The sequence below is a fragment of the Pristiophorus japonicus genome, chromosome 1, assembly GCF_044704955.1.
Source record: "Pristiophorus japonicus isolate sPriJap1 chromosome 1, sPriJap1.hap1, whole genome shotgun sequence".
Classification (NCBI taxonomy): domain Eukaryota; kingdom Metazoa; phylum Chordata; class Chondrichthyes; family Pristiophoridae; genus Pristiophorus; species Pristiophorus japonicus.
Genome location: NC_091977.1, coordinates 11,229,013 through 11,251,351, shown reverse-complemented (window position 1 = coordinate 11,251,351; position 22,339 = coordinate 11,229,013). Strand labels below are relative to the sequence as shown.

At 46.6% G+C, this 22,339-nt stretch overlaps 1 protein-coding gene across 1 annotated transcript in view; it reads right to left on the bottom strand.

The window, feature by feature from the left end:
• Positions 1-3,190: 3,190 nt before the first annotated feature.
• LOC139262322 (cell surface A33 antigen-like) overlaps positions 3,191-22,339 on the bottom strand; it is a 51,964-nt gene continuing 32,815 nt past the window's right edge. The window contains exons 8-9 of the mRNA XM_070877509.1: positions 10,969-11,055; positions 3,191-3,960 (exon numbers count right to left, since the gene is read on the bottom strand). Coding sequence (XP_070733610.1) covers positions 3,926-3,960; positions 10,969-11,055 — 122 coding nt within the window. The 3' untranslated portion in view covers positions 3,191-3,925. The remainder of the gene's footprint in view (positions 3,961-10,968; positions 11,056-22,339) is intronic.

Sequence of the window (22,339 nt, the reverse complement as noted above, 5' to 3'; positions counted from 1 at the left end):
GCTTATGAAGAAAGGTTGAGTAGGTTGGGCCTCTACTCATTGGAATTCAGAAGAATGAGAGGTGATCTTATCAAAACGTATAAGATTATGAGGGGGCTTGACAAGGTGGATACAGAGAGGATGTTTTCACTGATTGGGGAGACTAGAACTAGGGGGCATCATCTTAGAATAAGGGGCCGCCCATTTAAAACTGAGATGAGGAGAAATTTCTTCTCTCAGAGGGTTGTAAATCTGTGGAATCCGCTGCCTCAGAGAGCTGTGGAAGCTGGGACATTGAATAAATTTAAGACAGAAATAGACAGTTGCTTAACTGATAAGGGGTTATGGGAAGCAGGTGGGTAAGTGGAGCTGAGTCTGTGATCAGATCAGCCATGATCTTATTGAATGGCGGAGCAGGCTCGAGGGGCCATATGGCCTACTCCTGCTCCTATTTCTTATGTTCTTAGGTTTGAATGAGAGTAAGAACATATCGGTACAGACATGATGGGCCGAATGGCCTCTTTCTGTGATGTAAATATCTATGATACTGTAGAGTCTTATTGAACCAATCACTGACTTATGCCCAATTCCCCAAAATTTAATCAGAAAGATGACAAGTCCGCAGCACCTTGGCTTACGCAGGTCCTGGTCTTATGAACCCCCTGACAACATCTGTTTTTGACCATCAAGACTCGTATCTGGTGTAGTTATGTCAACACAAAAGGAGCATGTCTCCACACTATCGAGATACTGAGCCCGTGATGTCCTGTAAAAGGCCTATGTTTTTAACTCACTGCAGACATCGTAACATTCCAGTCAGTTACAGCTACACCTGACCTTGGTTCCCAGGCGAGCTGCACTCTATGCCTCATCCTTAGTATTGCCTAATATCCAGCTTTCACTCCCAGCTTCCCTATTCGACTATAGCAGTTCTCTTTCTCACCCCAGGCTGTCTGGGTTACAGCTTACTCACAGGCTTTTAATTACAAGCAAAAGCGTTACGTGTCGTATATAATTCAGGTTCCGTTGCATACAGTTGATGATTACAGACTTCTACTTTGAATTCTTACACATGATTATAATTCCATTACTGAAGATACTGATGATTATAAAATATTAAAACAATTCATCTATAATAATCTTACACTGTGCCCCTAACTTAGTATCATCTGCGATCATGGATATACAACTCTTTATTCCTTCATCCAAGTCATTGATAAATATGATGCAAAGCTGAGGCTGTTCTCTGGAAAACACCACTTGTCACATTCCACCAATCATAACGTTCCCTTCATCCCTACTCTGTGACTCCGACTTCCCAACCATTCGTCAACCCATGTTACATGTTTATGGGATTAGATGAAGAGGGATGGGAAGAGGCTTTTGCGGAGCATTATACATAGGATTACACAGGAAATACGGCACAGCAACAGGCCATTCAGCCCAATCATTCCATACCGGTGTTTATACTCCACTGGAGCCTCCTCCCATCTTTCCACATCTAAATCTTTCAGTATAACCCTCTATTCCCTTCTCCCTCATATACTTGTCTAGCCTCCCCTTAAATGCATCTATACTATTCACTTCAACCATTCCCTGTGTTAGCGAGTGCCACATTCTCACCATTCTTTGGGTAAAGAAGTTTCTTCTGAATTCCCTTTTGGATTTCTTGGTGACTATCTTATGTTGATAGCCTCTAGTTTTGATCTTCTCCACAAGTGGGAACACTCTCTCTGTATCCACTCGATCAAAACCTTTCATAACTTTAAAGACCTCTATTAGGTCACCCCCTCGGCATTCTTTTTTCAAGAGAAAAGAGACCCAGCCTGTTCATCCTTTCCCGATGGGTATAACCTCGCATTTCTGGTATCATCTTTGTAAATCTTCTTTGCACCCTCTCCTGGTGCCTCTATAATCCTTTTTATAATATGGTGACCAGAATTGTACGCAGTTCTCCAAGTGTGGTCCAAGCAAGATTCAACACTAGTTGAGCATGGCATGGACCTGTTGGGCCGAATGGCCTGTTTCTGCGCTGTAAATACTTTGCAATTCCATGTGCTCTAATGTTTGCTAATAATCTCGTGTGGAACTTTATCAAATACCTTCCGGAACTGCTTATAGGCAATGTCCATAGACACTTCCCTGTTCACCGTGTTAATGATTTCATGAAATGAACCAGACATGACCTACCCTTCACAAATCCATGCTGACTCTCTTGCCAGCTCACACTCTAGCTGGAAGACTCTGGGCTGGTCTGGCTGCATGTTATGGTGATTACTGTCACCAAACCAGCAACCCTGGAGCTCCTGCGTTGCGATTAAATGCAATAAATCTGGTGGACTGGCACCAGACAAATGGCCATGTGAAGCTGTCGGATTGTTGCAAAAACCTAACTCATTCCCCACTGTCCTCACCCAGTCTGGCCTTATGTGGCTCCGTCCCACACAACATGGTTAACACTTAACAGTTGTAGTGTCAGCCATGGCTGAGTGGGCATCACTCTCACCCCTCAGTCAGAAGGTCGGGGGATCCAGTCCCACCCCAGAGACTTGACCACAAAAGTCCAGGCTGACACTCCAGTGCAATACCGTGGGATTGCTGCACTGTGGGAGGGGCAGTACTGAGAGAGTGCTACACTGTCGGAGAGGCAGTACTGAGGGAGTGCCACACTGGTGGAGGGGCAGTACTGAGGGAGTGCTGTACTGTTGGAGGGGCAGTACTGAGGGAGCGCTGCACTGTCGGAGGGGCAGTACTGAGGGAGTGCTGTACTGTTGGAGGGGCAGTACTGAGGGAGCGCCGCACTGTCAGAGGGGCAGTACTGAGGGAGTGCCGCACTGTCGGAGGGGCAGTACTGAGGGAGTGCTGCACTTTCGGTGGGGCAGTACTGAGGGAATGCTGCACTGTCGGAGAGGCAGTACTGAGGGAGTGCCGCACTGTCGGAGGGGCAGTACTGAGGGAGCGCCGCACTGTCGGAGGGGCAGTACTGAGGGAGTGCTGCACTTTCAGAGGGGCAGTACTGATGGAGTGCTGCACTGTTGGAGGGGCAGTACTGATGGAGTGCTGTACTGTTGGAGGGGCAGTACTGAGGGAGCGCCGCACTGTCAGAGGGGCAGTACTGAGGGAGTGCCGCACTGTCGGAGGGGCAGTACTGAGGGAGTGCTGCACTTTCGGTGGGGCAGTACTGAGGGAGTGCCGCACTGTCGGAGGGGCAGTACTGAGGGAGCGCCGCACTGTCGGAGGGGCAGTACTGAGGGAGTGCTGCACTGTCGGAGGGGTAGTATTGAGGGAGTGCTGCACTTTCAGAGGGGCAGTACTGAGGGAACGCTGCACTGTCGGAGGGGCAGTACTGAGAGTGCTGCACTGTCAGAGAGGCAGTACTGAGGGAGTGCTGCATTGTCAGAGGTGTTGTCTTTCGGATGAGGCGTTAAACCGAGGCCTATTTTGAAGAGAGCACGAGGATTATCCCCGGTGTCCTGACTAATATTTATCCTTCATCCAACATAACAAAAACAGATTACCTGGTCATTATCACATTGCTGTTGTGGGATCTTGCTGTGCTGCCACGTTTCTTACATTGCAACAGTGACCACACATCAAAAGTACTTCATTGTTCTGCAAAGTGTTTTCGGAAACCGCTGGCCGTGTGAGGTGCAATATAAATTCAAGTCTTTGTTTCTTTTTCGTAATGCCTTCTGAAGTTGTCCAGAAAGCTTTTGTAGTTTTGTACAATCAGTACACAGCAGGTCGCCCAGCATCACCTTCTCCTCGGGGTAAATGGGACGCCCAATGAATGCTGCACTTGCCAGTGTCACTCGCATCCCGAAGACACATCTTTGTTTTTTAAAAAGGGTTTGTTCAGCTTCGGAGCTGGTGAGTGCTGGGATGTTCCCTCGGATGTGAGTGGGAGAAATGGTGCAGCCTCAGTATTTACTGTCAACGATCACTCCTACTGTGTGGTCACAACAGCAGCATAGATTACATCTGAAACAAAGGGAACAGGGGTCAGCGCTGATTACAATCACAGTAAGAATGTCGGTGTGAGGGTGAGTACAAGACTGGGGGGGATTAACCCCAGCATTAGCCCCTTCAATGTGAGGGTGAGTACAGAATGAGGGGGGTATTAACCCCAGCATTAGCCCCTTCAGTGTGAGGGTGAGTACAGACTGAGGGGGGTATTAACCCCAGCATTAGCCCCTTCAGTGTGAGGGTGAGTATAGGACTGGGGGTGAGGGGGTTAACACCAGCATTAACCCCTTCAGTCAGTGTGAGTACGAGTACAGGACTGCGGGGCGGGGGGATTAACCCCAGCATTAGCCCCTTCAGTGTGAGGGTGAGTACAGGAATGGCAGAGGGTGGTTAACACCAGCATTAGCCCCTTCAGTCAGTGTGAGGATAAGTACAAGACTCGGGTGGGGGAGGGTTTCAGCGGGCAGCTCACGTACCCCCAGTAATACCCCACGAGGTACCAGCGGGCAATGAAGGTTAAATGGACAGTCGAACATTGCCCGATTTCCTGTCAAGTTGCGGGGCCTCTCGTTTCGATTGGAGCGACGGAGGCCTGAACAAAGGCAGGCCCTTCAGCAGTGTGGCCGTTTAACAAACTGCGCTCTCCCAGGACTACCCCGACAATTATATGGACCTTCCCTTTCAGGGCCTGTTTGAAGCCGGGCACTCCAGCTCCATTATACTAACCAGCTTCATGCACAGTCGGTGTACATCCACCTGGCTCGCCTGACCCTCCCCCCTCTCTCCAACCCCCACCCTCACACACCCCCACCTCACCACCCCGCATATCCCCGTTCAGAACAGAAGCAGGCCTCAGGCCTCTGCCTCAATAAGGGTGACAGCCCTCCCGGATTGTCCTGGTGTCTCCAGAAATTAAAGGGTGTCGGTTGTGGCTCGGTGGCCAGCTCTCTCAGAGCGCTGCACTGTCGGAGGTGCCATCTTTCGGATGAGACGTTAAGCCGAGGCACCGTCTGCTCTCTCAGGTGAACGTGAAAGATTACATGACACTATTTCGAAGTAAAGCAGTGGAGTTATCCCCAGTGTCCTGGTCAACATCACAAAAGACAGATAATCTGTTTGCGGGACCTTACTGTGTGCAAGTTGGTGCCATGTTTCCTGCAGTGTGACAACATTGGCTGTAAATTGCTTTGGGTCGTGAAAGGTGCTGGGGTTTTTTTTGTTCCAGGGATGTGAACGTCATTGGCAAGGCCAGGATTTATTGCCCATCCCTAATCGCCGTTGAGAAGGTGGTAGTGAGCCATCTTGTTGAACTGCTGCAGTCCGTGTGGTGAAGGTGCTCCCACAGTGCTGTTAGGGAGGGAGTTCCAGGATTTTGACCCAGCGACGATGAAGGAACAGCGATATACTTTCAAGTCAGGATGGTGTGTGACTTGGAGGGGAACGTGGAGGTGGTGGTGTTCCCATGCACCTGCTGCCCTTGTCCTTAGCTGGTAGAGGTCGCGCGTTTGGGAGATGCTGTAGAATTAGCCGTGGCGAGTTGCCGCAGTGCATCTTGTCGATGGTACACACTGTAGCCACGGTGCAGTGGTGGAGGGAGTGAATGTTGAAGGTGGTGGAGGGGTTGCCAATTATGCGGGCTGCTTTATCCTGGATGGTGTTGAGCTCCTTAAGTGTTGTTAGAGGCGCACTTATCCAGAATATTGCATCACACATCTGCCTTGTGCCTTGTAGATGGTGGGAAGGCTTTGGGGAGTCAGGAGGTGAGACACCATATTGATTGGACAAATCAAATTGATCAGGGTAGCCTTGAGGAGTTCATAGAGTGCATAAGGGATGGGTTCCTTGAGCAGTATGTAATGGAACCAACCAGGGGACAAGTTATCTTAGATCTGCTCCTGTGTAATGAGACAAGATTAATAAACAATCTTATAGTAAAGGATCCCTTTGGAATGAGTGATCATAGCATGATTGAATTTCAAATTCAGATGGAGGGTGAGAAAGTTGGATCACAAACCAGTGTACTAAGCTTAAATAAAGAAGACTATGAAGGTATGAGGGCGGAGTGGCTAAAGTAGACTGAGAAAATAGATTAAAGTGTAGGATGGTTGATGAACAGTGGTGTATATTTAAGGAGATATTTCACAACTCTCAAGAAAAATATATTCTTGTGAGGAGAAAAGGGTGTAAGAGAAAAGATAGAGAAAATAAAGGACGGTATCCAATTAAAAACAAGGGCATACAGAGTGGCCAAAACGAGTGGGAGGTCAGAAGATTGGGAAGCTTTTAAAAGCCAACAGAATGACTAAAAAATTGATTAAGAAAGGAAAGATAGACTGTGAAAGTAAACTAGCACAAAATATAAAAACAGTTGCAAAGTTTCTATAGGTATATAAAAAGGAAAAGAGTGGCTAAAGTAAATGTTGATATTTAAAAAAGGAGGCAGACAAAAAGTAGGAAACTATAGACCAGTTAGCCTAACATCTGTGGTTGGGAAAATGTTGGAGTCTATTATTAAAGAAGCAGTAGCAGGACATTTGGAAAAGCAAAATTCGGTCAGGCAGAGTCAGCATGGATTTATGAAGGGGAAGTCATGTTTGACAAATTTGCTGGAATTCTTTGAGGATGTAACGAACAGGGTGGATAAAGGGGAACCAGTGGATGTGGTGTATTCGGAATACCAGAAGGCATTTGACAAGGTGTCACATAAGAGGTTACTGCACAAGATAAAAGTTCATGGAGTTGGGGGTAATATATTAGCATGGATAGGGGATTGGCTAACTAACAGAGAACAGAGAGTCGGGATAAATGGTTCATTCTCTGATTGGCAATCAGTTACTAGTGGGGTGCCGCAGGGATCAGTGCTGGGACCCCAACTATTTACAATCTATATTAACGACTTGGAAGACGTGACTGAGTATAATGTAGCCAAGTTTGCTGACGATACAAAGATGGGAGGAAAAGCAATGTGTGAGGAGGACACACAAAATCTGCAAAAGAACATAGACAGGCTGTGAGTGGGCAAAAATTTGGCAGATGGAGTATAATGTTGGAACGTGTGAGATCATGAACTTTGGCAGAAAAAAATCAAAGAGCAAGTTATTATTTAAATGGATAAAGATTGCCAAGTGCCACAGTTCAACAGGCCCTGGGCGTACTTGTGCATGAAACACAAAAGGATAGTATGCAGGTACAGCAAGTGATCAGGAAGGCCAATGGAATCTTGGCCTTCCTTGTTTTTATACTCATCGCCTTTGCAATAAAGTCTTGCTACAGTTATACAAGGTATTGGTGAGGCCACACCTGGAATACTGCGTGCAGTTTTGGTTTCCATATTTACAAAAGGATATACTTGCTTTAGAGGCAATTCAGAGAAGGTTCACTATTGATTCCGGGGATGAGGGGATTGACTTATGAGGAAAGGTTGAGTAGTTTGGGCCTCGACTCATTCAGAAGATTGAGAGGTGATCTTATTAAAACGTTTAAGATTATGAGGGGGCTTGACAAGGTGGATGCAGAGAGGATGTTTCCACTGATGAGGGAGACTAGAACTAGAGGGCATAATCTTAGAATAAGGGGCCGCCCATTTAATACTGAGATGAGGAGAAATTTCTTCTCTTAGAGGGTTGTAAATCTGTGGAATTCGCTGCCTCAGAGCGCTGTGGAAGCTGGGAAATTTAGTGGGAAAGCGGGTTGTGTAGAGGACAGAGAGAGGCTGCAAAGAGATTTGGATAGGTTAAGCGAATGGGCTAAGGTTTGGCAGATGGAATACAATGTCGGAAAGTGTGAGGTCATCCACCTTGGGGGAAAAAAAACAGTAAAAGGGAATATTATTTGAATGGGGAGAAATTACAACATGCTGAGGTGCAGAGGGACCTGGGGGTCCTTGTGTATGAATCCCAAAAAGTTAGTTTGCAGGTGCAGCAGGTAATCAGGAAGGCGAATCGAATGTTGGCCTTCATTGCGCGAAGGATGGAGTACAAAAGCAGGGAGATCCTGCTGCAACTGTACAGGGTATTGGTGAGGCCGCACTTGGAGTACTGCGTGCAGTTTTGGTCACCTTACTTAAGGAAGGATATACTGGCTTTCGAGGGGGTACAGAGACGATTCACTAGGCTGATTCCGGAGATGAGGGGGTTACCTTATGATGATAGATTGAGTAGACTGGGTCTTTACTCATTGGGAGTTCAGAAGGATGAGGGGTGATCTTATAGAAACATTTAAAATAATGAAAGGGATAGACAAGATAGAGGTGGAGAGGTTGTTTCCACTGGTCGGGGAGACTAGAACTAGGGGGCACAGCCTCAAAATACGGGGGAGCCAATTCAAAACCGAGTTGAGAAGGAATTTCTTCTCCCAGAGGGTTGTGAATCTGTGGAATTCTCTGCCCAAGGAAGCAGTTGAGGCTAGCTCATTGAATGTATTCAAGTCACAGATAGATAGATTTTTAACCAATAAGGGAATTAAGGGTTACGGGGAGCGGGCGGGTAAGTGGAGCTGAGTCCATGGCCAGATCAGCCATGATCTTATTGAATGGCGGAGCAGGCTCGAGGGGCTAGATGGCCTACTCCTGTTCCTAATTCTTATGTTCTTATGAATAAATTTAAGACAGAAATAGACAGTTTCTTAAACAATAAGGGAATAAGGGGTTATGGGGAGCGGGCGGGTAAGTGGAGCTGAGTCCATGATCAGATCAGCCATGATCTTATTGAATGGCGGAGCAGGCTCGAGGAGCCGTATGGCCTACTCCTGCTCTTATTTCTTATGTTCTAGAATGCCCAGCCTCTGACCTGCTCTTGATGCCACAGTATTTATACGGCTGGTCCAGTTAAGTTTCTGGTCAAAAGTGATCCCTATCATCATCATAGGCAGTCCATCAAAGTAGAGGAAGACTTGCTTTGACTCTAAAAGTGAGTTCTCAGATGACTGAGGAGTCCAATGCGGGACCTACAGTCTCTGTCACAGGTGCTCAGCACCCTCCCGGATGCTCTTCCTCCATTTTGGGGTGGTCTTTGGCCAGGGATTCCCAGGAGTCAGTGGGGATGTTGCACTTTTTCAAGGAGTCTTTGAAGGTGTCCTTAAAATGTTTTCTCTGCCCACCTGGGGCTCGCATGCCAAAGTTCGCGTCGGGCATGTGGCCCGCCCAACGGAGCTGATCGAGCGCGGTCAGTGCTTCGATGCTGGGGATGTTGGCCTAAGCGAGAACACTGACGTTGGTGTGTCTATCCTGCCAATGGATTTGCAGGATATTGCAGAGGCAGCTCTGGTTGTACTTCTCCAGCTTTTCGAGGTGTCCGCTATAAATAATCCACATCTCTGAGCCAGTAGTGTGGGTATCACTACTGCCCTGTAGAACATAAGCTTGGTGCCAGAATTAAGGTCCTGGTCTTTAAACACTCTCTTCCTCAGGTGACCGAAGTTTGAGCTGGCGCACTGAAGGCGGTGTTGGACTTCGTCATTAATGTCTGCTCTTGCTGACAGTAGGCTCCCAAGGTATGGAAAATGGTCCACGTTGTCCAAGGCCTCGTCGTGGATTTTGATAATGTGGTAGTGTCGGGTTGGTAGAGGACCTTTGTCTTACGAATGTTTAGCGTAACGCCAATGCTCTCTTACGTCTCAGTGAATGTGTTGACGATGGCTTGGAGTTCGGCCTCCGAGTGTGCGCAGACACAAGCGTCATCTGCGTACTGTAGTTCAATGACAGAGGATGCGATGAACTTGGATCTGGCCTGGAGGTGGCAGATGTTGAACAGATTGCCATTTGTTCTATAAGTTAGCTCCACTCCAGCGGGGAGCTTGCTAAGGGTGAGATGAAGCATTGCAGCGAGGAAGATCGAGGAAGGTTGGGGCGATGTCACAGCCTTGCTTGACCCCAGTCAGGACGTGGATTGGGTCTGTGATGGATCCATTGGTCAGGATCACGGCTTGCATGCCATCGTGGAGCAGACGGAGGATGGTGACAAACTTTTGAGGGCAGCCGAAACGGAGGAGGACGCTCCATAATCCCTCATGGTTGACAGTGTCAAAGGCTGTCATGCCTTTGACATGCAAGCAGTGATCCTGACCAATGGGTCCACCACAGACCCAATCCACGTCCGGACAGGGGTCAAGCATAGCTGCGTCATTGCACCAACGCTCTTTTCGATCTTCCTTGCTGCAATGCTTCATCCCACCCTTAGCAAGCTCCCCGCTGGACTGGAGCTAAATTATAGAACAAATGGGAATCTGTTCAACCTCTGCCAACTCCAGGCCAGATCCAAGGTCGTCCCATCCTCTGTCATTGAACTATGGTGATGGTAATGCTGTTGAATATCAAGGGGCGGTGGTTAGAATCTCGCCTGTTGGAGATAGCCATTGCCTGGCACCTGTGTGGTGCGAATGTTACTTGTATAAATGCAATTCTTTCTTCCTTTCTATTAATCGCCAGGACACTGCTGTGAACAACTCCAGGAGAAAAAAAATCATAGGGACATTTAAACAAAACAATTGTGCATTTTCCCCCCTCATTTTCTTCGAATGCTTTTGTTTATTAGTTATAAATATATTGGGAGTGATGGGCGAGGGGGTAAGGGGGGGGAAGAAATGCTGTTTGACTGTCAAGAATCATCCAATGGGGTAACAGAGAATCTGTTCGCTATCCGATTGGTGTGGGAACAGCGTGCTGTCCGAGGATGGGCGTATTGGGCGACCAATAGCGGGAGCGTGGGGGAGGGGGCAGGGCTGGTTTGGCGCTCATGTGATGAAACCTCCAGGAATACGCCCAACCAGAGTTGGTGACCCGAATAACAGGGAGATGAATCACCGGGCCCCAATGTGCCTTTGGCTGGCACATGGTAGATTGGCCACAGCGACTGCCGGGAGGGAGAGGAGGCGGGAAGATCATTAACAATCGTATTTTGAAAGGAATAAGTGACTCATCCTCTTCTGAATCAGCCACTGTGTGCTTCATCCCACCTTAAACCAAAGGAGAATGTTCCGTTAGTCGGGAAGCTAAACATTTTGGGAATTGTAAAATATATCAAATACCTTGAGCATCGGTTTCTAGCCGGTTATCTTTACGGCTGTCGTCATGCACTATGCTGGCATAAGTACAGAAATCGGACTCGGGCTGAGCTGTAACACAAACAGTATCCTCTCTCAATGGCACTAAACTTCCGAACTTCTTTACCCGAATCTTACAGCACAACAGCAACTTGCATTTACAGTGCACCTTTAAGGTAGTAAAACTTCCCAAGGTGCTTCACAGGAGTGTAACCAGACATACATTTGACACCGAGTCACATATAGAAACATAGAAATTTACAGCGCAGAAGGAGGCCAGTTTGGCCCATCGTGTCCGCGCCGGCTGACAAAGCCACACGGCCCTTGGTCAGCAGCCCTGAAGGTTACATATAAATCTATGAACAATGAACAATGGCGGTAAGGTAAAGAGCACCCAGCCCAACCAGTCCACCTCACACAAATGCAACACCCCTTACACCGAAACATTCTGCACTCCACCCCACCTGGAGCCATGTTAGGTCAGCTGACCAAACGCTGGCCAAAGAGGTAGGATTTAAGGAGCGTCTTAAAGGTGAGAGAGGTGGAGAGGTTTAGGAAGGAAATTCCAGAGCTTAGGGCCCAGAAAGCTGCAGGCACGGCCCCCAAGGGTGGGATGAAAGAAGTGGGGGATGCACAAGAGGCCAGAGTTGGAGGAGGTTACATAGATAGGGAGGAACGAGGCTATGGAGGGATTTGAAAACAAGGATGAGAATTTTTAAATCGAGGTATCGCTGGACCGCGAGCCAATGTAGGCCAGCGAGCACAAGGATGATGGGTGAGCGGGACTTAGTGCAAGTTAGGACACGGGCAACAGAGTTTTGGATGAGCTGAAGTGTATTAGGGGGGTAGATGGGAGGTCGGCTTTCTTAATATAGATTTTTCTAAGGCTCCCTGTACTTCACTTACAAAAGATAATTTCGGAAACCGTTTTGTTTGAGGGATGGAAAATGAAGCGATCAGAAGAAAGTTGTTGACAACTCCTAACTTGACTTTTCATTTAGCTTGTCAGACAGCTATGTCAATGGACATGGTCGAGTAATATTCCCGAGAATTTTATACCATTTCCGGTCGTCAGACAACCGAGGTGAGTTTTACATTTAACTGCAGGTTAAAAGTAAAAGGCCTTAAGGTCTCAGAAACTGGCCATGGTAATAATACATTGAAATCATGCTATCGGTGCCTGGGACAACACATTGCTCAAAGTTGTCCACAGTTGAAGGCAGAGTGTTTCATAGAAACATAGAAACATAGAAATTAGGTGCAGGAGCAGGCCATTCAGCCCTTCGAGCCTGCACCACCATTCAATAAGATCATGGCTGATCATTCAACCTCAGTACCCCATTCCTGCTTTCTCGCCATATCTCTTGATCCCTTTGGCCATAAGGGCCATATCTAACTCCCTTTTGAATATATCTAACGAACTGGCCTCAACAACTTTCTGCGGCAGAGAATTCCACAGGTTAACCACTCTCTGAGTGAAGAAGTTTCTCCTCATCTTGGTCCTAAATGGCTTACCTCTTATTCTTAGACTGTGGCCCCTGGTTCTGGAACTCCCCAGCAACGGGAACAATTTTCCTGCATCTAACCTGTCCAATCCCGTCAGAATTTTCTATGTTTCAATGAGATCCCCTCTCATTCTTCTAAACTCCAGTGGATACAAGCCCAGTTGATCCAGTTTCTTCTCATATGTCAGTCCTGCCATCCCGGGAATCAATCTGGTGAACCTTCGCTGTACTCCCTCAATAGCAAGAACGTCCTTCCTCAGATTAGGAGAACAAAACTCAACACAATATTCCAGGTGTGGCCTCACCAAGGCTCCGTACAACTGCAGTAAGACCTGCCTGCTCCTGTACTCAAATCCTCTAGCTATGAAGGCCAACATGCCATTTGCCTTCTTCACCGCCTGCTGTACCTGCATGCCAAACTTCAATGACTGATGTACTATGACACCCAGGTCTCGCTGCACCTCCCCTTTTCGTAATCTGTCACTATTCAGATAATATTCTGTCTTCCTGTTTTTGCCACCAAAGTGGATAACCTCACATTTATCAACATTATACTGCACCTGCCATGCATTTGCCTACTCAGCTAACCTGTCCAAGTCACCCTGCAGCCTCTTAGCATCCTCTTCACAGATGACACCACCACCCAGCTTAGTGTCATCTGCAAACTTGGAGATATTACATTCAATTCCTTCATCCAAATCATTTGATGTATATTGTAAATAGCTAGGGTCCCAGCACTGAACCCTGCAGCACCCCACTGGTCACTGCCTGCCATTCTGAAAAGGACCCGTTTATTCCGACTCTCTGCTTCCTGTCTGCTAACCAGTTCTCTATCCACGTCAGTACATTGCCCCCAATACCACGTGCTTTGATTTTGCACACCAATCTCTTGTGCGGGACCTTGTCAAAAGCCTTTTGAAAGTCCAAATACACCACATCCACTGGTACTTCCTTGTCCACTCTACAATTTACATTCTCAAAAAATTCTAGGAGATTTGTCAAGCATCATTTCCCTTTCATAAATCCATGCTGACTTGGACCGATCCTGTCACTGCTTTCCAAATGCGCTGCTATTTCATCTTTAATAATTGTTTCCAACATTTTCCCCACCACCGATGTCAGGCTAGCCGGTCTATAATTCCCTGTTTTCTCTCCCTCCTATTTTACATTAGCTACCCTCCAGTCCATAAGAACTGATCCAGAGCCAATAGAATGTTGGAAAATGATCACCAATGCATCCACTATTTCTAGGGCCACTTCCTTAAGTACTCTGGGGTGCAGCCTATCAGGCCCTGGGGATTTATCAGCCTTCAATCCCATCAATTTCCCTAACACAATTTCCTGATTAATAAGGATTTCCTTCAGTTCCTCCTTTTCGCTAGACCCTTGAACCCCTAGTATTTCCGGAAGGTTATTTATGTCTTCCTTAGTGAAGACAGATCCAAAGTATTTGTTCAATTGGTCTGTCATTTCTTTGTTCCCCACTATAAATTCACCTGATTCTGACTGCAAAGGACCTACATTGGTCTTAACTAATCTTTTTCTCTTCACATATCTATAGAAGCTTTTGCAGTCAGCTTTTATGTTCCCTGCAAGCTTCCTCTTATATTCTATTTTCCACTCCTAATTAAACCCTTTGTCCTCTACTGAATTCTAAATTTCTCCCAGTCCTTAGGTTTGCTGCTTTTTCTGGCCAATTTATATGCCTCTTCCTTGGATTTAACACTATCCTTAATTTTCCTTGTTAGCCACGGTTGAGCTCCCTTCCCCATTTTATTTTTATTCCAGACAGGGATGTACAATTGTTGAAGTTCATCCATGTAATCTATAAATGTCTGCCATTGCCTATCCACTGTTAACCCTTTAAGCATCATTTTCCAGTCTATCGTAGCCAATTCACGTCTCATACCATCGAAGTTACCTTTCCTGAAGTTCAGGACCCTAATCTCTGAATTAACACTGTCACTCTCCATCTTAATAAAGAATTCTACCATATTATGGTCACTCTTCCCCAGGGGGTCTCGCACAACAAGATTGCTATTAGTCCTCTCTCATTACACAACACCCAGTCTAGGATGGCCAGCTCTCTAGTTGGTTCCTCGACATATTGGTCCAGAAAGCCGTCCCTAATACACTCCAGGAAATCCTCCTCCACCGCATTGCTACCAGCTTGGTTAGCACAATCTATATGTAGATTAAAGTCGCCCATGATAACTGCTGTACCTTTATTGCATGCATCCCTAATTTCCTGTTTGTTGTCATCCCCAACCTCACTGCTACTGTTTGGTGGTCTGTACACAACTCCCACTAACGTTTTCTGCCCTTTGGTATTCCGCAGCACTACCCATACAGATTCCACATCATCCCAGCTAATGTCCTTTTTTACTATTGTGTTAATTTCCTCTTTAACCAGCAATGCTACCCCACCTCCTTTTCCTTTCTGTCTATCCTTCCGGAATGTTGAATACCCCTGAATGTTGAGTTCCAAGCCTTGGTCACCCTGGAGCCATGTCTCCCTAATCCCAATTATATCATAATCGTTAATAGCTGCCTGCGCAGTTCATTCATCCACCTTATTACGAATACGCTTCGCATTGAGGCACAGAGCCTTCAGGCTTGTCTTTTTAGCACTCTTTGTCCCTTTAGAATTTTGCTGTAATGTGGCCCTTTTTGATTTTTGCCTTGGGTTTCTCTGCCCTCCACTTTTACTATTCTCCTTTCTATCTTTTGCTTCTGCCCCCATTTTATTTCCCTCTGTCTCCCTGCATAGGTTCCCATCCCCCTGCCATATTAGTTTAACCCCTCCCCAACAGCAGTTGCAAACACTCCCCCTAGGACATTGGTTCCGGTCCTGCCCAATTGGAGACCGTCCGGTTTGTACTGGTCCCACCTCCCTCAGAACCGGTTCCAATGTCCCAGGAATTTGAAACCGTCCCTCTTGCACCACTCCTCAAGCCACGTATTCATCTTTCCTGCAATTCCTATTTTGACTAGCACGTGGCACTGGTAGCAATCCTGAGATTACTACCTTTGAGGTCCTACTTTTAAATTTAACTGCTAGTTCCCTAAATTCAGCTTGTAGGACCTCATCCCGCTTTTAACCGATTGGAGAAATCCCAAGATAGAGCTGCGAGGCAACTCGGGAGAGAACATTCCTGTGGTAGGTCGTGTCACCGTACCGGTGAAATACAAGGATCAATTTCAGAGCTTGCCTCTCTTAGTAGTGGCAGGAGACAAGCCCGCCTTACTAGGAAGACATTAGTTGGGATCACTGAAGCTGGATTGGAGTGAGAATTTTTGTGTTGAAACGAGATTTGCATCGAAGGATAATGTCACCAAGAAGTATCCAAAGGTGTTCTGTGAAACAGGCAGTCCGATCCAAGGCTTCAAGGTGAGTGTCAGGGTACAGAAGGATGCTAGACCAGTTTACTGCAAGCCATGTCCTGTACCATATGCACTCAAGGAGAAAGTTGAGCAAGAATTCAAAAGATAAGAGACTGAGAACAACAAAGATAGATCTATGTTATTGGGCTACTAATATTGTTGTACCCAAGTCCGATGGCAAGGTAAGGTTGTGTGGTGATTATAAAGTAACTGTAAACCAGGTTCTAGAGGGTAATCTCCCCAATATGTTGCCAAATGTAGATTTGTTCACAACGCTGACAGGTGGTCAGATCTCCTCAAAGTTGGATCTTACAAATGCTTACTTACAACTTGAACTAGATGAGGAATCTAAGTCATGCTTGTTATGTCTTCAGATGCTCTAATAATGACTCCACAAGACAATGTGTTGTGCTTGAATTATAGTGATCTTAGTCCATTTAATGTTACTCCAGAGTGAGGATCACACATGGTGGCCTGTCTTTTATACTAGGCCTGGCACACCTGTACAGGTAAACTACAAGTCTCCCACTGCAGTGCCCTTTGGTGGCACACCTTGTAATAGTACAAGCAGTAACCATGTAGGATACTTGACATCACTCTCCCTCAAGTCTTTAGTGCAAATCGCCTTTGCATTGACGGTGCTCTGGACTTAGCTCTATCTGGTTGACCCTTGGAGGGTTGTTTCCATCTTGGGTGAGTAGGTGGTGTTTCGTTGGCAGTAGAGTTGCTGGTGGTTTCTGTTTGTGTTTCCATGACCACTCCATTCTCTTTCCCCCCCCCCCCCCCGCCCCCACCCCACACATACAGATTGTGCCGTTGGCTCATTACATTCATATACATTCAAGTCCAAAAAAAAGTTTGCATTTACAATATTGCATTCGTGGTACCGTGGTGAGGTGAGTACATTGGAATGGTGAGGTACATGCTTGGAATATACTTGGGAGTCAGTGCTGGGGTCAGCACCGGTGCATGAGGACAAACTAGTGCCAGAACTGCTGGATGGTGTCCAGGTAGTCTGGTGGCAATGCGGTGCCCAGTGCTGGCAGTGGGAGCCCAGTTGGCTCAAGTTGCCTGCTCTCGGGACTTTTGCTGTTGCTTCTAGCATCAGGCAGGTTCGCAGATGCCTGTGACCTTCCTCTCCTTTCCTTGCACCCCAGGTCGTTGCTGCTCCCTGAGGAGCAGTCGTCTGGCAGTGCACAGGGAACTGCTGACTCGCTTGCCTGTGCGTTGTTTGGTTTGGGATCCTAGCTGGTCCCAGTCCCATTTGGGAGAACCGTTGTGGGTGACCCTTCGTTCCCGGGTGTAGCCTTGGTGGCGATGGGGTCTGGGGGCTGCACCTTAGGGCAGTTTGCTCTTTCAGGCTCGTGGCGGTTGGTGCCATCGGGTGCCTGAGAGGTGGAGTCGATTGGGGGCAGGATATCGATATCTGCAGCTGATATGTATTAGCTGCTTGTGGCCACACTCTGTAGTGCATCATTCTGGTCCCAGGGACGCAAACTACAGCATTGTACATCACTGGACCTGTGTGCTCCCGATAGGTGTTTGCCCGCTTCATTGATTGTATACAGTTAAAATCCTACATCACACAACGTTTCATTACTTATTGTAAATGACCTGTAGCTCCGATCGCCATCGCGCAACTTTTCCTTGCTTATTGCATGTACACAACTTTGATCATCAATACACATTTTACATCTAACTCACAGTTGCTCTTACATTATTTGAAAATGTGGAATTGTCCCTTTAAGTGTGGTGGATTGCAGGCCTCCTTTAAGAGAGCCTTGCTATCTTTACCCCAATCCCCTTCTCCGTTTGGTGCCACGTGTTGCTCCATCAGCGCTGCACCTCGTGGTCTGGCCGCCGCCATCTTTTTCTTCAGTGCCTCACCTCGTGATTTGGGCGCCATCTTTCTTCCCTCCACGATGTTGACTGCGGTGATCCTCTTCTCCCTGGGTTCTGCCACCGAAGCTGGGAAGCCGTCTCTGGATCTGATTTTCTTCCTCCGGAGTCCTGCCACTGGAGCCTGGAAAGTGCGTTCGGGTCGTCCCAGCTGGATCATCTCCACACAGTCGTGCTGAGCAGTCTGTGCCTCGGGTGCTGTGCTGGTCTGCTCTCTGGTGCCGGGTCCACCCTCAGATGAGGGCTTGCTTTGCCTCTGAGCGCAGGGGACATCGATTGCTGAAGGGATGAAATCTTCCCAACTCCAGTGGATCTTCTCCATCCACCTTCTTCCGAGTAGCGTTGGTCCATCACCTGCAACAATCCACAGGGGTAACTTGTGCACCGCGCCATCATGGAGTACCTTTACATCCGCACTATCAATGACTGGGATAAGTTCATTGATGTAGGTGCGCAGCTTTGCCTGAACCGGGACCAACTTGGAGTCGTTCAGCCCGATTGAGAGGCTATGGACAAAGGCTTCTTGATTCATTACTGACTGACTCATCCCCGTGTCCACTTCCATGAGACTGGAACGCCATTTATCTCGACTTCTATCCTCAACGGAGAACATTCGGTGGTGCAGATAAACATGCCATATACCTCATCGTGGGGCTGAGCTGCCTCTCTGACTATTGCTTCATAATCCTGCTGGATTCATGGCCATCTGCAGACTCTTCATCAACACAGTGAGTCAGATTTCTTTTACACATTTGCTGGAGGTGGCCCTTTGTGCTGCAGCCTTTACACACCTAGTCCTTAAAATGGCACTGGTGAGTCCTGTGATTCCCTCCACAATGCCTGCATGGTGCTACTCGATTAGCCCCCCTTGGCAGACTCTGAGTTAAGGGACTTGGGGGCCTGTTCTCTCTCCCCTGAGAAGATTCACGTTCTCCAGTCCAGCCTCTAAAAGGCGCCACTCTGTGCACAGTACTTGCCAGGTTTGAGTCCTGAGATGAGTCAGCCGCATAGAGCCGCGGTCATGAATGCTTGGCTCACGGAGATGGTCTTCTGCAGTATGACTGTGGTATCCGCAGATAGTAACTTATGAAGAAGGCCTTCCTGGCCGATTCCGATGAAAAAGATATCCCGCAGTGCTTCGGTGAGGTGGTCGCCGAAATCACACGGTGCCACCAGCCCTGAGGTCTACAACATATTTCGTGATTTCCTGGCCTTCGGGCCGTTGGTGTGTATAAAACCGGTGTCTGAGGTGAGGATGCTCTCTTTGGGCATGAGTTGTTCTTGGATCAGCATTACAAGCTCCTCGAACGTCTTGGTTGTTGTTTTCGCTGGTGCCAGCAAGTCCCTGACTAGGCCATAGACGGTGGGCCCACAACTGGTTAGCAGGATAGCTCTGCACTTATCAGCCAGTGTGGCCGGATTGTCGCCTGCCAGGTCGTTTGCTGTGAAGAAATAGTCGAGTCTCTCCACAAAGGCTTCCCAATCATCACCATCGGCGAACTGCTACAACGTACCAAAGTTAGCCATTTTCGCATGAAGGTCCGTAATCTCATCGCCAATTGTTATGTCCTCAGATGTTCTAATAATGATTCCACGAGACAATGTGTTGTACTTGAACTGTAGTGACCTTAGTCCATTTGATGTAACTCCAGAGTGAGGATCACACCTGGTGGCCTGCTTTTATACTAGGCCTAGCACACCTGTACAAGTAACCGACAAGTCTCCCATTGCAGTGCCCACTGGTGGCACACTTTGTAATAGTACAAGCAGTAACCATGTAGGATACATGACAATGCTTGACTATAAATACTCAACTAGGCCTATATCAATTTACTAGGCTACTATTTGAAGTTTCTTCTGACCCTGCCATATTTCAAGGGGTGATGAACCAGATTTTGCAAGGCATTGAAGGGGTAGTAGGTTATTTAGATGACATATTCATTTCAGCAACAAACAGACAAATTTATAATATATTGAATGAAGTCCTCAAACGTCTAGAGAAGCACAGAGTACGAGTGACTGCTCGCAAGTTTGAGTTATTTCAAAACTCAGTGGAGTACTTAGGGTACAGAGTAGACAAAGATGGTTTACATCCAACCAAGGGAAAGCTGGATGCAATCAGAAATGCACCCACTCCCAAGAATGTCACTGAACTTCGATCTTTGAACTTCGATCTTTGAACTTCGATTTTTGGGTCTTTTCAACTATTATGGGAAGTTCCTACCAAATTTGGCTACAGTGCTACATCCACTGAATGAACTGTTGAAAAAACAGGTCCATTGGAAGTGGTCAGAAGAATGCGATGCAGCATTCAAGGAGTGTAAAAGCCAGTACAAGTTGTAAAACGTGCCCTCATCAAACAGATGTTGGATCCAAATCCAAAGAAATGACAGTTGTCATTGGACAAATTGGCTAATTTTCTAATTACGTATCGTAATACTCCTCATACAACTACTAGTAGAACATCAGCAGGGTTGTTTCTCAAATGACAGCCAAGAACCAGATTCTCGTTGTTAAAACCAAACTTGGCACAGTCCATAGAAGAGAAACAATTAAGAAAGAAAGAGAATCATGAAAGAGGTAGAGTAAAAGAGAGAAGTGTGAAATTAAATCAGAAGGTGAGAGTGAAGAACCATCACCATAAATGGTTAAAATTGTTGCCAGGAAAAGTGGTGAAGATCCGTGGTCCTCGCACATATTTAGTCAAGTTGTTTGATCATGTTTGATCAGGTTAGGTTTGTTCACATTGATCATCTTTTACCTACAGATGTGGAAGGAGTTGAAGGTTGGAATGATTTGATTATTTCTGAGCATCAGATAGTCTCATTACAAGTACAGTACCAGTAGCATATCCTACATCAGATGTACTGGAAACAAATCCAAGAGAAAGTCAGAATGTAAGTCTGAGTCCAAGTCAGGCAGACAAACAGTCTGAAGTTGTAGAGAGTTCAAATGTAGATCAAGGGCATCCCTTGGAGGAAAACTTTCCTCAGGAACAGCCTAGAATAAGTCTAAATTCGACACCATGTTTGGAAAGTTCTGTTTGAGAGCGAAGGTGTCCTCTTCGAAACAGAAAACAAGTGGTTAAGTTTGATTTGTAAATATGGCAAAATAAGTCCATATCATTTGTTATGTATAACCATGCAAGTTATGTATGATGATTGTTTGTTATAATTACACTTCTCCCTCCTTACTGAAGAAGTAATATATATATATAGCTCCACCCAGTGGACTACTGTGGTAATGCAGCCATTGCAGTTTACCACAATAAAGAGGGAACTGGTTCCTGAAGTTATCAGCCATCTTAGAGCCTGTGTGTTTGTTAGGTTGTACCAAAAATATAACAGGTTCGATAGTAACTTTCAAAAGGGAATTGAAGAAATACTTAAAGGGAAAAAATGTACAGAGCTATGGGGAAAAAGCAGGGGAGAGGAACTAACTTGGACAGCTCTTTCAAAGAGCCAGCACAGGCACGATGGGACAAATGGTCCCCTGTGCTGTATCATTCTCTGATTCAAACAGGAAGCAGAAATATCTGATCTTGCTAACAAACAGGAAGGCATTCTGGCAGAGACAAGTGTAATGAAAGAGTGTGAACCGTTGCCTGCACCCTTCCGACAATGGAACAGGATATCGGTGAGCTCGGAGCCCGAGAATTCTTCACGTTTAGCAAGCTGTTCGATAACTGAAACAAAATTAAACTTGACCAAAGGGTCTCAAACTGAAACTTGCTGACGAGTGAATTGTGCAAGTCGCCAACACAACCAATCAAATGTGTTTGTCACAAATTAACAGGTCAAAATGTATCACTTCGAGAGAACAGCAGAAACATCGGAACCCAGTCGAGTGTCCATGTGCGGTCAACGGCTGAATTATAGCTTGTATTAGAATAGAATCTGATCAGCTCTTCTTAACTGTCTATTGATGCAGTTTCAAATTAAGTTCGCATGGACTTCTGACTCTTAGGCAGTCCCTTGGAGTGATGGACAGCTTCATTATCTGAGCAGTTATTTAAAAGGGACGATATTACAAAATGCTGAGGTACAGAGGGCTCTGGGGGTCCTTGTACATGAAACACAAAACAAAGTAATATGTTGGACTGATGTCTCATGCGTTAATTAAATCCGTCATCCAAAGTCCCTTTCCCAGAAAGCTCACATTCTGATTTGCAGCCGACTCCTGTGAGGAAATTGGCCTTTAAGAAACTAATCAAAAAATTCAATCAAGTTTGTCAGAGACAGTTTGCGTTTAACAAATCCGTGCTGGTTTTCATTCCTTAGCCCATACTTTTCCACATGCCAATTAACTTTGTCCTGGATTAATATCTCAGTTTCCCCACCACCGACAGTAGGCTGCCTGGCCTGCAGTTGCTATGTTTATCCCTCTCCCATTTATTTGAACAGGATATGGATCAAAGGCGGGTAAATGGAGCAGAGGTACAGACCAGCCTAAGTGAAAGGCAGAGCAGGCCCGAGGGACTGAATGGGCTCCTCCTGCTCCTATGTTCCTCCAACCGCAACCCCAGGCTGGCCCAATGGCTGGGTGTAAGAAAGCCTCGCCTCAACTTA